At 37.5% G+C, this 21,104-nt stretch overlaps 1 protein-coding gene across 1 annotated transcript in view; it reads right to left on the reverse strand.

The window, feature by feature from the left end:
• PARD3B (par-3 family cell polarity regulator beta) overlaps positions 1-21,104 on the reverse strand; it is a 400,197-nt gene that overhangs the window by 159,397 nt on the left and 219,696 nt on the right. The window contains exon 16 of the mRNA XM_017837617.1: positions 11,965-12,009. Coding sequence (XP_017693106.1) covers positions 11,965-12,009 — 45 coding nt within the window. The remainder of the gene's footprint in view (positions 1-11,964; positions 12,010-21,104) is intronic.

A 21,104-nucleotide genomic window follows, 5' to 3' on the forward strand; every position in this document is an offset into this window, starting at 1 on the left:
TGGCACTAAGGAAACCAGCATTTTGAAATTGGGCTAATTGTAGAATTAGTGTCTGCCTCTCTCCACTGAATTCGCTGCTTTGCCCCAAGCCCACTAGTCACACCAGACAGAATGGTTCCTTCCTACGCTATTCAGTTTGTAAACTTAGTAGCAACAGAACAGAAGGAGGAGATGATCTAGAAAAATAACGCACTAATACTGAAACATGCTGTGCAGCAACAGTCCATGGGACTTGACTATGCCCTGCATGCTCTCCTGCTTCTTGGAATCTGGAGGTGAACCCTTCAGGTCACAAATTTGCTCTCCTCACAGACAGATATCCATCCCACAAAAGTTTCTTCTAAGTATGAGAACCAACTTGAAGGCAGGAGAAGTATTAAAGGAAGAATTTTTACAACAAAAGGTGAATAATCAAAAAGCGCAGAATCAGATATAGATTAGCCTCAGTATAGATGTCACATTACTTGGGGGGAGGGGTTGGAAGTAAGAATTGACATTGAAATTTCTTTTAAAAACCCCAAACAACCACAAGTTTGATCTCATGTCAATAGGGATCTGCTGTGCATTCACAGGGTTAAGGTACCAATCATTATGCTTATTACCTGCAGGCCAAACCAAAACCATTGGAAACTACATTACCCCATGCAAGACTAAATTAAACCTAATGAAATGAAAAAGCTAACTAAATGAAAAATTTCATCTATCAAGACGTCAGGCAGAAAAAAGGGTAAACACTAGAGAAGGTATATTTTGAAAGGGCAGCATGGTGCCATGGCCTGAGGTAGAAGGAAATTACTTGCTGATAGTCGATGTAACTCAAGGAAGTGCTTTCTACTCTTCTACAAAATGCTTTCCATTTGGGTTGCCACTGCTATGTACAAAAAAACTCTCCTGCTCTGCTCTTAGGCCAGAAAAAAGCATTTTAGTAGGACACTTAATTAGGGATGATGTTCTGGTTATTTTCAGAGTGCTGTGTAGGTAAGCACTAAGTAGCATTGATGTACTGAAGGACCCACTAAAAATAACGCTGTTTCATGAGATATACAAATAGCAATATAATTCTTTTCTTCAAAGTTAATTTCTGAACCATATTGCACTGCACAGCTTTTATTACACAAAGATGTGTATTAATAAATTGCACCAGAAACCCATTTTATACAATGAAGCCTTATTTCAAATGCTGTAGGAGGCAAACATGGTACAAGATACTATTCCAGAAGTGAGCTGGACTAGAAATATCAATTACCTTCAAAATCCTTTTTATTGACATGGCAACATGATAAAAAATGAAGGAGAAGAATCATTCAAAGTGGAGAATTACAAACACTTCTCGGTTTGCATTTAAGACTCAGAAGGTAATGCAACTGGCTAAATATACAGTATTAGAAAATTAAAAGCAAAAAAACCAACCAAACCAACCACAAAACCAAAACCCCAAACAAAAACACAACAGTTAAATCTTCTGTGGGGCTATGTAATTTTTAAATTTCAGTCAACTAGTTCAAAAAAATAAAAGTGCACCCTTCTTCTCTTCAGCCAGTAGCTCATTTAGTTCAGTGCTCTTCTTTCTACATCTCATACTTCATGCTCCAAAATGTAAGTTAGAGGGCCAGATGTATTATCTGGGAAGTTTTCCAAATTCATTAACTCCTTGGCACCAGTGACTTCAGGATACCCGCTGCCAGCACTGAATATTATGCCCAGCAAAAAAAACAGCTCTTGGAGGGAAAGGATTAATAAAATGAGGCATTCGGCAGTGGCTGTTGGTCTCTTTGGTCACAACAAGCAACTGAAAGAATCACAGTAGCTGCCAACACTGATCACAGCCAGTTTTCACCACCTAGTACTCAGAAGGTCTTTCCTGACTATCTGCAGATCACTCACCACAAATGTTGAAAAAAGCACAGGTACTGCTTGAAGGAACATGAAACCAATAGTTAGAGAAAAGACTGGCAGGAAGGCTGTGACTCCTATTCTAACTGCAGAGGGGGGAAATGTTACACAGGGGTGTTAGAATCACATCATCACTTTCTCCTCAATTACAGAAGATGCAGACTGAGGGAATTTGTTTTGCTTCCTGAAATGGATGCAGTGCCCTAAAAATGCAGGAGAGCTGATGGATCCACTCGCTGTTTTCAGCTTTCTTCTTAGGGCCAAGGCAGGAGTTCCATGAAGGAAACAGCTTACTATCAGTCATGTAGGCACTTTCATGAGCCATTTGTTCAGGCACCATCACCAGAAAAGCTCTCTAATTTAAAGATCTACATACAGCAAAAGGTCCCAAGGATTTTAAACATTAAACTTGTTTTGCTGGCTGCTGTGCCTTTGAATGTCCACAGTTTCACTAAAAGCACTATGATTTCTTTACATTCTTTAAATTTCAAATATACTGTTTCTTAACCTTTGCTTAGGCCTAATGCCAGTTTTCTTGGTTTTTTTTACCATCTCAAATCACTTCAAATTTAGTAACAATTCTTACTGCGTGTGATATTCCAGGATCCAGAGATACCAAGATGTCAGGTCCTAATAACCACTTCTGCAATACTGTAGCATCTATTATCCTGTGTGAAATTCTGCACTAACACAGTTACACTACTTCTTTCAGACAAAGCTTTATTCCTGCCTGATATAGCACTCCTCATGTAGACACATCCATATTTACATATTTACAAGCTCTCCTATGCTCATGTCAGAAGCAACTTGGAATACAAGGCAGTAGGAAGCTCCAACTCGAACCAGAAACTTTCAGCAAAGACAAGAAATGTGGCAGGCTCAGCAAAGACAGTCACAGGGGAAAGTGTTGCCAGGTCTCAGGAAGAGAATACACGTCCCAAACAGCCTACAGCTGGTAACTCCTGCCAGCACTGCACCATTCACTAGAGAGAGTATTTCAGCTGCACCAGATACAGACTCTGCAGGCACACGGCTCCTTCGGCCTACCGTGGGCTGACACAGACAAGGGAATTACCACACACAGATGACCACTTATTTCAAATACTAGCAGGCCTTACCTTAAGTGGATGCACTCATCACAACTATTAAAAGTCTGTGCTTCATTTTATACTACTTAAACATTTCGGGGTTTTTAATACTCTCTTGACTTGCTTCACTGAGTTCTGCACAGCAATACTGACCTAGGGGAAAAATAGCAACTATGGAGTGTGAACACCAAAACCCACCCCTCAGCCTCAGTTAACAGAACAATTTGCCCAGAATCACTTCAGGAAATTAAAAAGAAAAAGGGAAAAAAAAGGAAGTAGAAGAAATATGAATGTATGAGTACCTTGCCTGGAAAAAATTTCTGTGTGTTGGTTTTTCTTTTTCCCTAATCACTTTTCCCACTTCTGTATCATAAAGGAGCTGTAATACTGGATAACTGTGGAGCATGAAATTTCCCAAGTCACATTTAACAAAGTTCCTATCCCTTTCTCTGCTCCTAGAGCAAAGAATACTCCCCAAGGAAAAAGGCTGTTGGTTTGCAATCCCTGGATGTCAACAATTCATACTGGGTAATGCATAATTCCCATATTATTGAGATGTGATTGAGTAAATCTTTCACCTCTGTTGTATATTTTTGAAGACTGTAGTTTGGATATCTGCCAGACCAGACCTTCTCCTCTGGGAAAAGGCTGTCCTTACTGCCATGTAGACTTTCCCCCTTCAAGTTTACACGCATTTAAAAATAAGGCATTCCTGCCACGCAGAATCACTCTTCAACATCTTTCTCTAATAAACTAATGTTGCAGCTTCAGCAGGGAGTTCCCTAGCTATGTATTCACAGCGTGTTCTGTATAGTTCCAGCCTACAGGAACTTTTATTTCATGCTGGTCAAATTGTGCCACTTTTAGGGCACAAGCTTCCTTCACAGAGAAGTTCGAGTTGTTGAAGACTTTCTTGGTAGATGTACAAGCACTTTTGTTCTTAAAGACGGAACATGAAAAGAACTTTGTTGTTGAAGTTAAGTGTTGTTTTACTATGCCTTTGTAGTACAGACAATTAACTTTTTCTGAGACAGAGTGAAAGAAATGCTTCTGCTCAAGTCTTACAGCATCACTTGTTCTGTGGTTCAGCAGCTTTCTGCGATCAGCTGGATGGAAAGAAACCCTACCCAGTCCCTGCGGTTCTTAAGGAAAATTGTCCTTCCTGTCTGAGCTGCTTGTTCACTCCATCTGGCACTTATGAAAGCTTCTCCCAGCTTGTCCGACTCAGCTGCTCTTAAGAACTGCTCAGTCTTCTCTCATTCCTTAGGACAAGACCAGACCCAGAGTGTAGCAGCTCGAACAAGACTAAGAGACAGTCCTGGCACTTTAACAGCAAATAACATCGCAGTCAAAAATACACAAACCCAACTGTCACTGACCATTAAACAAACCTTACAGAAGCTTGCTTTCAGTTTAGACTTCAGGACAATAAAAAGAGACTCACACTTGCTCCCCAACTTCTTTTCTTTCAGCACAAAGACATTTCTGAAGATCCGCAAATCTTCTTTCATCCACGCTTTTTCCCTTAGATGTGTCTGCCCACCCCCTCCACCCCAGCCAACTTCCTTCAGCTTAGGCTGATCCCAGGATCAAAAAATGCCAGTTACAAAACCATTCTTCTCTTTTCCTGAACTTCCTTTTTCTTGCTCCCTTGACTAAACCAGAAGAATACTATTTCTTTTTGTAGAATTATTTTTCTGCTAAGTTAGCTTCCCACAGCAGCTCATCATGGAATTATAAGAATAATAAAGATGGTATAGAGAGAAAGGGGGCAGAAACATGTGGTTAGGCATTTATGAATACAAGGATATCATGGGATCCTCTTCAGGTGACAGGAAAACATTAAGTCAACTATGCTATTTTAAAAGACCTCAGTTAAAGACCCCTTGAATTTGCATTTGCAATGTGTTGGTCTAAATTCAGATCTGCTCCAGATCTTAAATCTCACACAAGAACAGTGAGGGAAAACAGGTTTCTCCTGCAAGTTTGTTATTGTTCTCAGCAGATCAGATCTATTCACTTTAATAATTGTAGTTCAAAGAAAGATCAACGGGCCCTGCTTTGCCATATCTTCATACAATGCACACTAAGAGTCACAGAACACAAAGCATTCATAAAATCAAAGTGAATAAGTGATTTAAGAAAAGATTCTTGTAATTAAAGGATGAGACAGCAGGGATGCTCTTGTTCAGTTTGCACAGGTTTACTGCCACTTTTATTCCAGGACCACTTGGTCCTGCCACAGAGGAAGTGATTTTATTCATGGCAAGTAAAATAGCCTTAAAAAAATTAAAAAAATCAAAAAATAAAATCAATGCAAGTTTGGCATTTGAATTTAACAAGGATATAGTTCGACATGGCAGATAAGGGGATTTGATAGGCAGCTGCCTCAAAGTCATAGTTCTCACGTCCATCCGCTTGCTGAGTTTCTCTTCTACTAGCATGCAAGAAAAATGAGTGGTTCAAGGAGATAAACTCAGCACTATTCACTGTTGTCTGTCTTGTTTTAGTTTTTGGCTGGTTTAGCTCTCTCAACTGTCTCACCAGCTAAGCTGTGGGACTGGAATAAAGAAGTAATGGAAACCAGGCAGCTGCGGATAGGAGGTATGGTGACCAAGACTGCCTTTTTCAGCTGCAGCAAGCTTTTAGATCAACATCATAACATCAAACAGCACCCTCAAGTGAGGGATTTTTATCTATAGATGAGTTTCTCAGGACCTAAAAAAACAGGGGTCACAACAAATCATCATCACACAGTTAATAAAGTCTTAAAAAAAAAAAAAGGAAAAACAGCTGTCAAAGGAATAGTTACAGCTGGTGAGTTACTGGGGGCATAAAACAGTTCTTCTCAAGAGTAAAAATGAGTGCTTGTTTCCCCCCATAGAGAAGAACCATTTAACTACATTATCTGAGAGCTGTTTATCAGCCACCTAGACCTGGCAGGCAAGGAGTACTGTAAAGAGCCCCAGCCTGACATTCAGAAGAGATTTTGACCAACAAACTGCTTTTCACTAAAATTCAACAATACAGAAAGTTCTGTTAATTTAGAAAAATGGTTTGAACCACAGGAACTGCTAAGAGTCCAGCCTTCCTTTTTCTGAGTCAGTGAAAAAGCAAACTTCTCATGCAGAAATACATACAATTTTTGTGCAACTAGCAATGTTAATCAAGCCTCCCCACTCCCTCCCAGCTCTAAACAATGAAGATGGTTAGAACAATATATAACACAGAAACTATTATACATGTTAAAAAATAAAATCCACTGCAAAAAGGGTAGCAAAGCCATTTTGTCATAGAGTATTAAATACGTTAGTGCATCCTTGACTGGGCAAGTTGTGTTTGAAGAAAAGAAAAAAACAACAGTAGACAGAGATCAACCTGCAGGAAAAAAGGAACCATATTTTTTGCTTCTCAGTTTCATGAGCTGATACAGATTCTCAGATGACAACAACTTATTTGAAATTATAAGTTCAAAGGAACACTTTACTTGGAGAATCATAATCAAAGGTGATGATGATGATAATAACACCACCACCACTATCAAAAGAAAATAATCATCCAGGGAGAGAAGCCCAAGGTGATTGTAACAGTAAAAGAGTGAAAAATCTTGCAAAAATATTCCTCACAATAAAACATCAAACATTATCCACAGCTTAACAATTCAAAGCTGACAGAGGCATGAGTTGTGGGTGATTTAGCATACTGAAGCATCATAGAAAGATACTTGCATTTGGTTTTGTGCCAGTCAAACTAAAATAGCACCAAGCATCAACTGGCTGGACTAAGGGAAAAACCACAATGCGCACCTTCCAGTGACACCACAGTTTGCTTATGTCCAGTACTCGAGCCAAGACACAGAGGTTAGGCTACACTGGTATTGTTAAAGTATCCTGCAGGCTGTGAAGTAGACAAGTCCTCTTTGCACTTGAAAGAACAACCGATGTAGCCCAGTATTATGTTCTTACTCTCAAAGAGAAATAAAATGAACTAAAATCAACCTTTTTTTCTCCTCTCACAAATGCAAAAATAAGTGTCAGATTCTATAGGCTATATGTTTTCAGTTAGTGGCAAGGTCCTTGTTTGGACAGGCACTTCACTTGCATACACCAGGCAGCTCAGCCATTTACATGAGTCTTTTCTACTGTGGAGCTAGTTATTATATAAATCCTTTTGAACTCAGTACTAAACCCCATGGTCCCCTTTGAAAAGCTCAGCTTTAATGACATCTACAGCAGCAAGAAGGTTTGTTTAACAAAATTACAAGATCTGGCATGAGGAGAGGAGAACAGCACTTCCCTGTGCACCTCTTCAACATAACTGTGTTACCTGCAAATCAGAATCAAAACAGAAGTCAAACTTGCTACATTGGCACCAGTCTCAAGCCTAGCAGCATGCACTAAGCCTTCTGTAGTCTTTTCTATCCCCACTATTAACCCCCACTGGAATCCTTGATTAAAAGGAAGCCTTTTGTGCTACATAAGCACTGGATTTTGCTGGTGTTCCAACAGCTCAATCTTTGCATGATTCCTCCAGCTAAAAAAAATAAAATACATTCTCCAGTTTTCTCTGCCCTTCCAAGTCCGAACTGAAGTTGCAACAGTAAGCTTAGCCTAGTTATTATTCACACTTTTACCAGAATAAACTTTAACACACTGAATTCTGCCTGCATCAAACTATTTTGTCCCTGTGAAAAACTAAGCTGTAGTCCTTGAAATCACAGGTTATGTTTATATTTGCAAATTTAGCAGTGTCTGGGCACACCTACGTTTATTAGAATGTAATCATCTACACTACAAAAGTCATAACAGCCCTTCTGCTCACAAACACTTCCTAGAAATGCTTCAGGAGTTAGGATACGTCAGGCATGGTTTCTTGAGGCAACCTGAAGCCATCTTACAACAGAGGCTCAGAGCACAGATGGGGATCACCCCGTGTCACTCAACTTTAAAGCCAAATGGGACATTCAGCTTACACTTTTGTAGATGCAACCTGAGCATCTCATAGATTTATTTCACCTACCAATGCAACCATGCCTTTTGCAACAGGATGAAGAGCCTATTCTGAAGATTAATTGTTTGCACTTTCCATACCCTATTTCAGTGGGTCATATAAAATTTACCAATAAACCTAAATTTTCAGCCTCTCCTGTGTCCTAAACCATAATCTTAATCCTCATCCTTAGCCTTAACAAATCTCAGTAAAATGTATTTAATTCAGAATACATCCTGGCAGAGAAACACTAAGACCTTTAACCTGCCTTATTCCAAACTATCTCCACTTCTAATCTGAATGGCCATTTAATCCCAATCCAGTTACCTACACAGGAAGCAGCACAGATTGGAGGTCTACCAGACGTGACAGCACTCAGGTCTCATCAAACCTTGCAGGATTGAGCTGTACATTCACCTCTTCAAGCTTTCTTTCCCAGAACACTATTCCTACCTACAGGTTGAACGGCAACCTGGTACCTGCACAGTCACCAAAATTAACAGTAAGGGGCAGAACCTGACCAGAGGCATCCTTTAAACTATCCCAATGGGCCTTTTCCTACTCAGGTCCTCACCCTATCTCTTGACGTATGCTGTGGTTTAACCACATAGTATTAACTCAAATCTAGCTTGGTAGCACAGCTACTCTGTATCACTCAGCCTTGCCGGTACTAATCCATAGCCCAGTCATATGTTCCTCATACAGCAGCCAACAAGAAAATAAGATCTTACTCATCTTGTCTCAAAACATAACCCCAGCCAAAAGCATGGTCTAGTGACATTAAAATAAAAATAGGAAAGCTTTTTTGACCATTTTACTAATTAATATGTCAGAGCTCATAAAGAAAGACTCATCAGCTTTTCTCCAGCACTGCATCATGTGAAAGAGCTGTGTCAGCAGAGATCTCAGCAGTCAATACATACTGAAAAGTGTTCTAAGCATTAAATCAGAACACAAAAAAGAATTTCAGAAAAAAAATTAAAATAGCTGCAAAGAATTCAGTACTCAATTTCAATATTTGATATAAATCAGGTTGCATTTGATATGAAGAGTATCCTCCTAGCTGTCCTAAAATTGCTTTTCTAAAAAGCTATGTGTTCATGAAAAACTAAGCTAAAGTTTGCTGATTTTTCATCTTTGTGAATTTTCAGGGATCTTCTCTGCTTTACAACTGAGACACCATTTGTCTGCTTCTCATTCTCATCATTGGAATTGTCATACCATTTCTAAGCACACAGGAAGGTTACAGAGGACAAAATTCCTCCCTAGAGGATTTAGAGCAGACGCCTTACACACACACACACACACACTGAACTGTTTTATTCCAGAAAGGGATGAGTAGGTGCCATCAATACAGCATTCCAGTGCTTTTGAAGATGGCATTGCGGAAAACATTCGCAACAGTAAGAACACCTGTAAGCACTGCAGGAATCTTCCATCCAGCAGGATGATGGACAGGCCAGGTATAAGAACCAGAATTCACAGATGCATTTCTGTGAGGGTGATATACAGGAACAAAGCTGCAGCCATCTTCCCATAGAACACGCTTACATGCTCAGGGTGTGTCCAGACATACTTCTAAAAATCAAATCTACTTTCTAAGGGGAAAAAAAAGGTACTACTGTTTGCGAGTACAATATATAAAGAGACAGATGTAGAGCTACAGATCCTTCTAATGTCTTGGATTTATGCAGAATTGTAATATTGCTTTTTGAAATGAATGCACGCCTCTAACTCCTGCTGCTGTTCAGTAACATGTAATATGTGAGGGATACAGTAGCTGTACAAAAAGCTGAGACTAAATGCTTGAAGAGTCACTGCCCCAGAAGGAATAGAAGGGATATTTCCCTAGAGAGAGTTACTCAACTGCATACTACAAAGAACAAGTCATGTTGAAGGAGAGAAGGGATAATTGCATTGATTGTTAGTAGGTGATAATTAATTCTGTAGAGAAACACGTTTAATTTCCTGAAGTCTAGAATAGGATGGAAACTCTTCGTTTTGTAATGAGAAAATAACCGTGTTTTGCTCCCAGCACAAGGAGCTGCAATGTCTCCCTTAGCACATTTCTAAGGTGCCTATAGGAAGGCAGCACAACGCACAGTGTTAAAATAAGAGTTCTCTGATGTGACTGAATGCCAGGAAAATGCACATATGACATATAATTCCAAAAAGCATAGAGTAAGAAGGGACCAGAGCAAAAGAACACCACATTCCCGAACAAATGTATAAAATAAATATCTGAATGGAAAAATCTGAAAGCCAAAACTGCAGCTTGATTTCTCTTTATGAAGGGTTAGGAAATTGAACACAGAAAGGGGAGAAACATTTTTCAGTGGTATTTGAACAGTATTTAAAGTGGATAGGACTGAGTAAAATAATTTACACTCCAACCTTCTCAGAAGTTAGCTAGTTCCTTTTATTCTGAGAGGGAAAAAAAACCAACAACTTGTGGGATCTTTGTAGCTATTCCTTTGGTGATCTGTTGAGCACTGATTTTACTCTATGAAAAAAGATCTTAGGTACATGTGAGAGGTCTGTGAAGACTAAGTAAAGCAAACAAGCCAAAGCTCAGTAAATGTGGGTCCACATTTTCATGTAAAATTTGTAGCTGTCTTCAAATAGAAAACGTCAAAGTCACAGTTCTCAAGAATCTGCAGAAGTGTGCAGAAGAAAGATCAAACACTACTAAAAATGATATTATAAAGCTTAATGTAGCTTTAACAATTGATTGCCAAAGAGTTATAATCTTACCAGGTTCCCCTCCAATACTCTTTCATAGCAGTGAATTCCATTGATCTTTGGTAAACTGCATGATGCTGCAATGTTTGTAGCAATTTTTCTGAGCAGGGAAAAACCCAAGGGCAACACCCCTAGCTTCTTCAAGTTGACAAGATCATTTCTTTGAAGCTTTCACATTCCCAAAACAGAAAGCTGAAAGAATTTTTTTCTTCCCAGGAGTGATAATGTTACAAGACACATGAACTATTCCCTGATTCAGAAAGAGAATCCAAGTTCACAAAGTTAGGAAAGATGCCAAAAAAATTTAAAAAGAATTTGTCTACTAAGTTCAGGAAAAGGTCTTCAGATAAGGAAAATCCACACCAGAGAACTAAAGAAGGACACCCAGTTGCACAGAGAAGGAATACCATATCAATCAAAAATCTCATAGTCCATATTCCTTTACATGAATTCTGCTTTTTAGATCTGTCAAAGGAGTGGAAAAAGCCAACATACAATCGCGCTACAAAAGGGTAGTCTGAAACTTCAGGGTTATCTAACATCAGAAGAGAATGCTGAATAACTAAGGTTTTCAAGGAAGTTCAAGGTTTCTTATGTCATCTTATGAAAAATCATAATCTTACGTCACGTTGCCTTGAAAGTTTTTTAATACAACAACTGAAAGTTGTGCAAGAGCACGGTGTGGTTGGCAGAACTTATGTAGTAAGTAGGTACAGTAATGACAGCAGTATGGACTAATTGTTTTTATTACTATGGCCTGAAAGTTTAAGAAGAAACAAATTATTTCTATTGCACAAACACAATGAAAGGAAAATCTCCAACACTCTTTTTTTCTACTCTATAGAATTTTTTTAGTGTTGTCTTCAATATTCCTGCTAATGGAAGTATAACTCAGCACAAGAGGAAAAAGCAAAGAAATACTTGTATTTTTCAAAATGTGTACTGTTTAAGTCTCTACACTCCACAAGACGTGTTGCACTTGCCCTTATTTGAAAGGGCATATTCTCCAGTTTACAACACCCGCACTGAAAAATAAAGTTACAACTCTTCCTGCAAATGACTTGGCTACATACACTGCCGGGCTACGAGCAACCCATAATTCATCATCGTTCAACTTGGAGTCAGTGCATACAAAGTAACGCCTTAATTTGCAACTCCCTTAGTCACCACAGTTTCTGCAAGCTGATTTCATTTACTGCCCATGCTACTTTCAAGTTGCTGACTTTTTCTCCAGAATAGGAGGACAGCTTACCCGATTTGTGTCCGGCCAACAAACCAACTTTGCTTTCATCTGCCACTGGAGAAATAAAAGAAAAGACACAAAGATCAGAAACTTATTTAAATTCACAAGCCTTTGAAACACTGTCAAATTATTTCAGACACGGCATCCTTAATCTTTAAATTACAATAATCTGGAAAAAAGTGCCTTTCTTTACCTAATCCACCTGGGGTGCTTCAAAGTCCAAATATCTGAATCAAAGCCCTCTGAAACCAATAAAAGGACTACCAGCAGTCCTTGTAGGTTACAGATCAGGACCTCAGCACTTACACACTCAAAACTGAGTTGTCGGAAGAGCAATTGCATTTGTAAATAACTCATCTTGCCAGACAAATCACAGGGCATAGGAGAGTTGTAACATTTTCAGATCAAAGACCTCAATTGTAAAAAGAATCCAGATGTGGAAACCTTCCCATCTGCAAGACATCTCACTGACTCACAGGAACCTCTGCAGACAATAAGGTCTCCCAAAACCTGATCTTTTCAAAGGCTTATGCATTTCCTATGTTTTATTTTTATCTGCAAATTGTAACTTTGTAGTATTTCACAACATTTTATAAAGATGTTTACAGTTGCAACAGTTTGCAGACAGTAGTGGGAGAGCAAATTCTGAATGTAACAGAAGTAGTAACATTTGCTCAGTAACTTTACTTCAGTTTATTATCATATATCTCAAAAAACTAATTAAAATACTCTCCTGGAGGGCTGAGGGGAAGAACCAATCACCATTTCTTAAAATGAATTCTATGCAAAGAAAGGGTGTTAATGTAATGTTAGGGATGATAAAACAAGCACAGGAAATGAATGTTAGGGTTGAAAGCTTATCCTTCAACTCTGCCTGCCCAAGCACTCCCTTACAACTCGCCTTAAAATGTAATCTCTTTATATGATAAAATAAACTGTAAAGTCATACCAAAAATACTACAAATGCAAACTTAAGCTTTGCATAGTGGTCACTACAAAAGTTTACACAGAGGGTTATCTGCAATGAAACAAGAACCTGCTATTTTCTACCTAGGAAAGAGCAGTGTAGTAGTTAATGACATTTAGGAGCTACAGTAAACATTTTCTTATATTGTTTCCCCACTTCACTTTCAGGGAAGCTCTTACCCTCAAAAATCAGCATCAAATTCAGGACTGGGATTCACAACTGAAATCATGAATCCACAACTGACCACTGTAACTCTTTTCCACTTTTGTAATCCAATTGTCACCTGATTATCAGTAAATTGACACAGTGTAGTTTTTTTGTAGGACATAGATGCTATTAAAGTGAGACTAACACTGTTTGCAGTATTATGTAAAGATGCTGCTAAACAAAATAGCAGTGGGGCTCGTCAAAATTAGAAGTGCAACCAAAACTCAAGGCAGCTCTGCACTCCTTGGCCTTTAACCTTTCATCTAGTCCATGGAAATGATAACTATTTAGCTCCTTGCTATGCAGCTTGATCCTATAATGCAAAATGACTGGACAAAGGTTTGCTATAAGGATAGTTCAAACTCCTTTTCCTCCTCCCTCCCCCCAAATTTACCTCTAAGAAAAACAACTATAGAAAACTTTAGTCCCAAAGGTTAGTGTTTTGACAAGTTATCATTGTGTGAAAACAAGGGATTATAATGGAAACTGATTCGCAACCTTAATTATAGCAGTCACTAATGGCAACCAGTATAATATATGATAATTACTTGGAGTAGGTTATGTTACAGTACATAGGAACTTAAAAAAAAAATACCAAGGTTCAGAGTGTTTTTTAAAAACTATGCTGAGGCTTGGCTTGCCTGAAACTAAGTTTTACATTATTAAAAGGGATAAATCCATTTAACTTAATCATACTTTACACACCAGCTTCACACACAAAAATTAGATTTTAATACTGGAGGGAAAAAAGGAAGAACAAAATGATTAGAAAATGAAAAATAACCTTACCAAAATACAAGGTTAGTATTATGAGTTTAAGCACACACATGCACAAAAACTGGAAAATGCAAATATTAAAGTTTTATATCAAAGTTTGAACAAAATATGTGTGCTCCTCCATGCGGTAGTTTTCATTTCATGGGATATTATGCTGAGGCAGTGCCTTCTAGGTTTGCCATCTTTCACTAAACTGAACAGGAGTGGCACAGACAAGTCCATTCCTTCCCTCTGAGAACAAGAAGACAACAGAAAAACAGAAAAAGGCTAACAGGAGATAAATACCATGTATATCAAAGTTGAAAACTTTGTAACTAAAGTTTTCATTTAGGAAGTACATAGGACATCCTGTTCCAGAATATAGCATTTGAAAACACTTCTCTGCACATTAGAAGTTGCTGCCATCATTCAGTTATGAGAAAAATAGTCTTTCTCTGGATATCTTTCTTGGTCTTTAAATAAAGCAAGAATTAAGTGGAAATTTCTAAGATTCTACTAGTGTTGGTCTTTGTAGAAAATCACCTGGAAGATTTTACACAAGGAAAAAATACCATCTCCTCTTAAAACTGTAGGAAAAAAAAATTCTAATTATTTTTATATTGCAACAACAAAAAGTAATTACATTGCAAATAACTATGAAAAATTTCAGCTCCAGAGGATCACACTTGGGAATGTGCAAACTGTAACTATTTTTATGAATACACTAGAATTACTATATATTCTTGACCTAGAATTATTAAATGCATAACATTAAAAAAAAGGAAACCACCTAATTTGGGGACTGTAAAGAAAAAACTCAAACAAAAATCTTGGAAGGACTCATGCAGGGGAGTAAATACATTTACAAATAAGACAACGCTTCTCCTTAACTTGTGAGTAAAACAAATACTTCACATTTTGAAATGTCCCTGGAACTCCAGGGAATATTAGTCCATGAAGTTATTAATGTTTGCCCATAGAAAACACACTAGCTCTTTTAAAGTAACATCTCTAATTTAGGAACCACATTTTCACCACAGAAGCCAGTTACGTATTCATTGTCAAAAGTCAAAGTAATTGCTGAAATAAAAGATGACAGAAGTTCTACAGCTATTTAATAAAAGCATGGATGTTTGGGGGACTAGCAAGACCACAGATTATGAAAGATGGAATATTACTAAGCAAAACAAATCTGTCCAACTGACAGCAAACAACTGATAGGGTTTTTTGTAAACTGTGCCAACAACCACTACAGATGATAAACCCCCCAACTCTCTATGCCATGAATAATCAGATTTTATTAGCATTTCCTATGGTCATATTCTGGAGTGCTGTTTTGCTTGAAGAAAATAAGGAGTATTGTTTAGCAGCAGTAAAAGCACCCAACATGCATCCATGTTCTTCCATATAATCTTTTGATTGCCATTTCTGTGCCCTGCTCATGTCAAAGAAGGCAGACATTTTATTGGAATTGTGTGACTTTCAATGGTTTCATAACAACACGCCGTCGGTACTTTTCAAAGTTTGTGTCAAAATACAGCCCAGGCATATTTACAGGTTAACAATCTAGTCCCCAACTATGGTTCAGAGAAGCACAAATCAATGCTGCTGCCAGCTGTGATAACCGACTTCCCTTCTTTTTCCCAGTTCAACTGAACCATTATAGTATTTTTTCCCAAAACAAGAAGTTACTGCTATTCACAAGATACAGGGTACTACTATTCAACTTAGTGACTTTTTTCTGAAGGATCAGTTTTGCACATTGACTATGAGCTACTAAAAAAATCTTCTAAACATGTGAAAGTCGCTTGTGTTCCTGCTGGACAAACTGACCTTTGAAGACCAGCTGCAGTTCTACACTCAGAAAAGAAGCAAACAAGGATTAAAATTACAATTAATGAGAAATAATAATACGAGACACCAAAACAGCAAAGAATTTCATAGAAAACCAATTTCCTGATACCTTTATTAGTTAATAGGAAACCAAATGTTTCTTAGTTTACAATAATCAATTCACAAGGGCTGTATTCTCAAACTATGTATACAAATGATGCTTCTGTACTTTTTAGAATCCATCAGTTTCTATGGTATAAACATATGAAAATGAGCAAAGTCTCAAATTGGTCACTGTTTTTTTCTGATGAAGTGTATCCTTACCCAGCCCTTTCATCATAATGAAGGCAGTGCATCATCAATTAGTTTTAGTCAGTGATAGTGCCAATGACATAATTCTCCTGCCATATTTATTTTCTTGGTGAAGCGTTTCCCCATCTAAGAGTGGCATAAATCACCTGGAAAAATTGTGTCAATTGTTGGCTCACAACCATCACTTAGAAAATGCTGTTTCCTGCTCTAGGTTTGCCCTGAAGTACCACATACAAAGACCACAGGTTTTTATACTAAAATCCAGAATAGCAATAAAATGTGTGTATCACGAAGGGTAAACTTGCACCGTCTTAAAATATTTTCTTTCACTAATTCCCCCTCCCCACCTCTCCAGTGGAACTTTACATAAGGGCATGTGTTCTGGGGTCACCTAGATATCCACCAGCTACTTATTCGTGAAGGATTAGGAGTCTTTGATAGATTTCTGTTTACTTCAATGTTGAAAAGCACCAAGATTAGCAAAAAGCTTGCTCAAGGGGCAAGGATAAATTATACTTAGTGGTAAGAAAGGTAAACCTTTTCCAAAATGGCATCTAACACAACATTTGGGATGCCCTGTTCAGCACATTCAAAGGCAGGAATAAATCACATCCAAACCAAGATTCTGTATTCTTTTTTTCTCCTGTACAAGGTTTTCTCTAATTAGATTTTTCAGAACAATTTTGTTAGAACTGATTTAATACTTCAATTCAATTGTGTTCAGAGAAGATCCCCAAGGGAAACATCTTGTGTGTCAGCACATGAGAATGAAAATGCTTAAGCTTGCATTCACTATTACTACTTCTTGTTGTTGAAGAACCAGCAGTACAGTTGATGCTGTCCACTGGACACATTTAGCTTTAAATGGAAGTTTTTCTCCTGGCAGAAAATAACATTGTTTTACAGTTTCCCAGGCAGCATGATATAAATTTCTTCACTTTCTTGTAGTGGCACAACTACTCATTCTTGAAGGTTACCCTGCTAATTGAGGCCATCGCGGCTTCTTTTACACTTTTGTTGTCTTCTCTAATCCTCTCACCTCTGTTCCAGAGAAACTGCACAAGGCTAAAACTCCCCCGCTACATGTCTTTCGCATGTCATTAACACTTCTTCCAAACTCCTAGGGTTAAACTACAAGTTCCTAATGTAATCTGTCATTCTCTGGTTGAAAACATTGATAGGGAACAGATTTAAGACAAAGTTTAGAGAACAGATTTGTAACAGTGTTCTTATAAGTTACTTTATTATCATCTTTCTTTCTTATAGTAGCTATACATTAACGTAATTGCTATTTTATCCCACTAATGCTTTAATAATATAAATGCATTCACAGATCAACTCAAACTTACACTAAAACAGCGTAAGAAAATACCATCTCAACCATGTGTTACCATTTTCTCAGCTGTGTCACCATCACAGCTCATACAATGCTCTCAGTCTGCTCCACAATAAGCTTCCTTGAGTCTTAGACAATCTCTACAAAACCAGTCCAGAAAGTTGATATTCTCTTTTGCTTCTGTCTTTACGCCACAGCTCATCGTCCCCTCAACTGCATCAATGCAGATTTGGTGTAAAACTGAGTAACAAAATTAGCTGTGTCAAAAGTCTCTCTTTTCACACAGAATAAACCTAATTTCAGTCTCATTTCAATTCAGTTCACAGGATCCCTATCACTTAAGAAATGATTTTGTTTCATTCCCTACTTATAGATCTTACAAACAGAAATTTGAAAGTTGTCTGAACTAAAAAAACTATATTGTATTCATTTCTAAAAATTGATTCTGCAGAGCGGCCTCAAAAAATACACATCTAATCTGACAGTACTAGAAAGTTACTTATGACATAAGCCAGAGTAATGTTAAAATTGCTCTTAGCCCTTGATCCTAAAGACAATCACAGCCATAAGCAATAGTTTTTCCTAAACACATGACATTTTTGGTTTTGGAAAGTATTTCTTTTCAAGAGATGATTTGTTAAATGAGTCTTATAAGCCAGTAACATTGAAAAGACTGTTAGAATTCTGATCCATCTTCTCCATTTCCTCATTAATGTTCTAATGAACCTAACTAGGTCCTAAATGCAGTTCTGAAACTGATTTCAAGTCAAAGCAACCAAATAAATGTATTCCATACATACAACGTGGCTAACAAAATGACAATTTTAAAATACCAAACCACCTTTTGGCCCCACTAATACTATAACTCTCACTAGGGACCTCCCAAAATGTATTCTTTTAATTTTATCTGAATCAAAACATTGCTTAAAAGAGTAATCTCCATTAGCTCTGTCTGGTCCTCATTTGGCTATGTTTTCAGATATTTATTTCAGGATACAAAATTATACTCAGAATAACAATAATCTGGTTCAGAGCAAATCATGAAGCAGCTAATAGCATCTTGATTGCATTTTCCACATCCTTCTGGATGTGAAATACTGGTTTCCCTTTGTTTTGAGGTGTTTTAAAAGAATGAACTGTAATTGAATGCAGCCCTTCACTAACAAAGAAATTAACATTTAGTTAAATATTGGCTTCCTTGCAGAATATCCCATACCTTATATCTTGCATATTTACTTGCTAATTATTCCTAAATACGTAAGTTGGCCTATATTTTAATAAATACGCCCCAAGGTTAAGGGACTCCAAGTATGTCTAATGATGTTTTAGCAAACAATATTTCACTCACATTTAAAATCAAGTGAAGGACATATACGTTTCTTCAGGCTATAGAGCTTAATCAGTTAAGATTTATGGGTTTTTGCTTTAGATGGGGAAAGGAAAGAGGGAATTAAGCAGCACCTTGGGACAGTGGTCATGGGTTATTATACCAACATCCTCAAATATCTACACAGTACTTTGCCTGAATTGATACGCAACAAAATTGCTATATATTCATATGATTCAATTTCATGTTGCTTCAGGTTAAAACAAGCCACACTTTCATGTGTTTGCATACAATTCCCCTGGCTGTAGTTTTTACAGTACATTTATGCATAGCTTAAATCACTCCTGTGCATAAAGATTTATGGAAAATAGGGGTGTTGGAAACAGATAATAAGACACCTCCTTTCCTTTCGTTTTCTTAGAGCACACAGATTTACACCTTTCGATACAACATGAAAAAAATTTTCACGTTAACATTGCAAAAATTACATTTTTAAGATAGTTAAAAGAATAAACACTACTGAAAATAGATTCTGGTGAAATATTATATAGAAATTCTTCTCTAGACAACTGTGGTAATATAAGGAAAAATGTGTGCACATAGGAGGTTGTTAAAAGAAAGGGAAAATCAGCCTTCCAATGACTTGTGTATAGAAGCCATTGATTTCTTCATTTTCAATCTGCCCTTAAGTTTCAAAAATAGTGTTCCACTTCAGTGGGAAGCGACAACACAATGTTTATTTCTATGATTTTCTATTTTGTTTTGCATAGTTTTAACACTGTGCTATAAGCACAAGTCTAAACATGGCGTGCAGTCCAACTCTGGTCAGCACAAGCATTCACTCCAAGTCAGCCTTTGTTTGGCCCTGCACAAATTCTCGAAGTCACAGTTATAAGAAGGGTCTGTGCTTTGTCAACATATGGATGGCCATGTTTGAAGAACAAAAAAATTTATGCAACTGAGTAGATGTGTCAAGTGTAAGGATTAGTAGAAGGGGGGCTGTGCAATTTTTTATCACCACCAGGTTCAAAATAAAAGTAGACAAGGCAAAGAAAAATATGCCATAAGACACAGGATATGAACTCCATCAGTGATCCAGAAAGCGTTGTCATTATCTCAACACAGCAGCAGGGAAGAACATTAGGACTTATAGCTGATATGAAACTAATCTGTACTCTATTGCTGTGAATGAAGCTGTAAATTTTGAGAAGCATTTGAACACCATGGAAGTGACGGATGCTAAAACAGGGAACCAGTCACCCTGCCTCCATATACTTTGCACAAGGACATCTGCACATATGAGGCAAGTTCTGCTCATATCTGCAAACCAAAAAACATTATCATTACCACTAGACTTGCCTTTTGTATTTTTTTTATTTCCTACAAGAGTAACTTAATAACTCACACGTAACACTGATTTTTTTTTTTTTTTAAATTTTTTTAAAACAGGTATAAGGAAAAAATAAATCGTTTGCAAATAAAGTGAGTTCTTGAAATACACTGAGGATTCGTGCTATTCATTAATTTAGCAGTTAGGACCTGTGTCAGTTCATACGACTCATGGCACGCACATGGCAGCACAGAGTCCTGCCTAAGCAACCAGCTGGCAGTGGCTCGTGCCCTCTGCTCCTGCCCAGCTGCCCAATCACCAGGGCAGAAATGCACCAAGTGTCAATAAACTAAACTATGCCTGCCCTACTGGCAAGTAACCTACAGCTTTTGCTGCACGTGCCAAGTTCCTTTCATTGCAGGATTTGCTCTGGAGAGTGACAATGACAAATTGATGCAATGTGTTAGCAATACTGAACAATTTTTGGTCACCCATTCTTATTACCTGATATTATTCACTGAGGGTACTAATTTATAATATTATTATTTTGTAAATAGGTATGACTGGAAAACAGATTAAGCACTCAAAGGTTTCTGAGCCTAAAATATATAAAACTGAAAAGATAAACATCAATGTTAAATAGGTTTCCATTGTGTACCCATGTAATTATAGACTAGTCTTTACTTAACAGATTTGCCTCTTGTGTATACATCAACCCTCATCAAAGCCAGAAAGACCCTTATTATACAGATTCACTACTTCCCTAATTTAATGAATTTATTATTTTCACGTAAGCTTCATAATCTATCGTAATATCTGGATTCTCTCGCATTTAAAATTTTCTGTTACCTACCTTTGATGATCCTTCGGATGGCAATGTCATTATGTAATTCATATCTTTATAACCTTATAATTAGTCAATGGATGCATTATACACATCTCAAGGTGAAGTAAAATGTTTCATAAGTGAATAGCAGTACAGATCTCACATTTATGCCCTGTATTACACCAATTCTGTTGTCTACTGAGTCCGTGATGTTATTCTGGGTCTCCAGATCCAATCTGCGGGTGATTTCCTAGA

Source organism: Lepidothrix coronata, unplaced genomic scaffold (genome assembly GCF_001604755.1).
Source record: "Lepidothrix coronata isolate B3197 unplaced genomic scaffold, Lepidothrix_coronata-1.0 Scaffold7, whole genome shotgun sequence".
Lineage (NCBI taxonomy): Eukaryota > Metazoa > Chordata > Aves > Passeriformes > Pipridae > Lepidothrix > Lepidothrix coronata.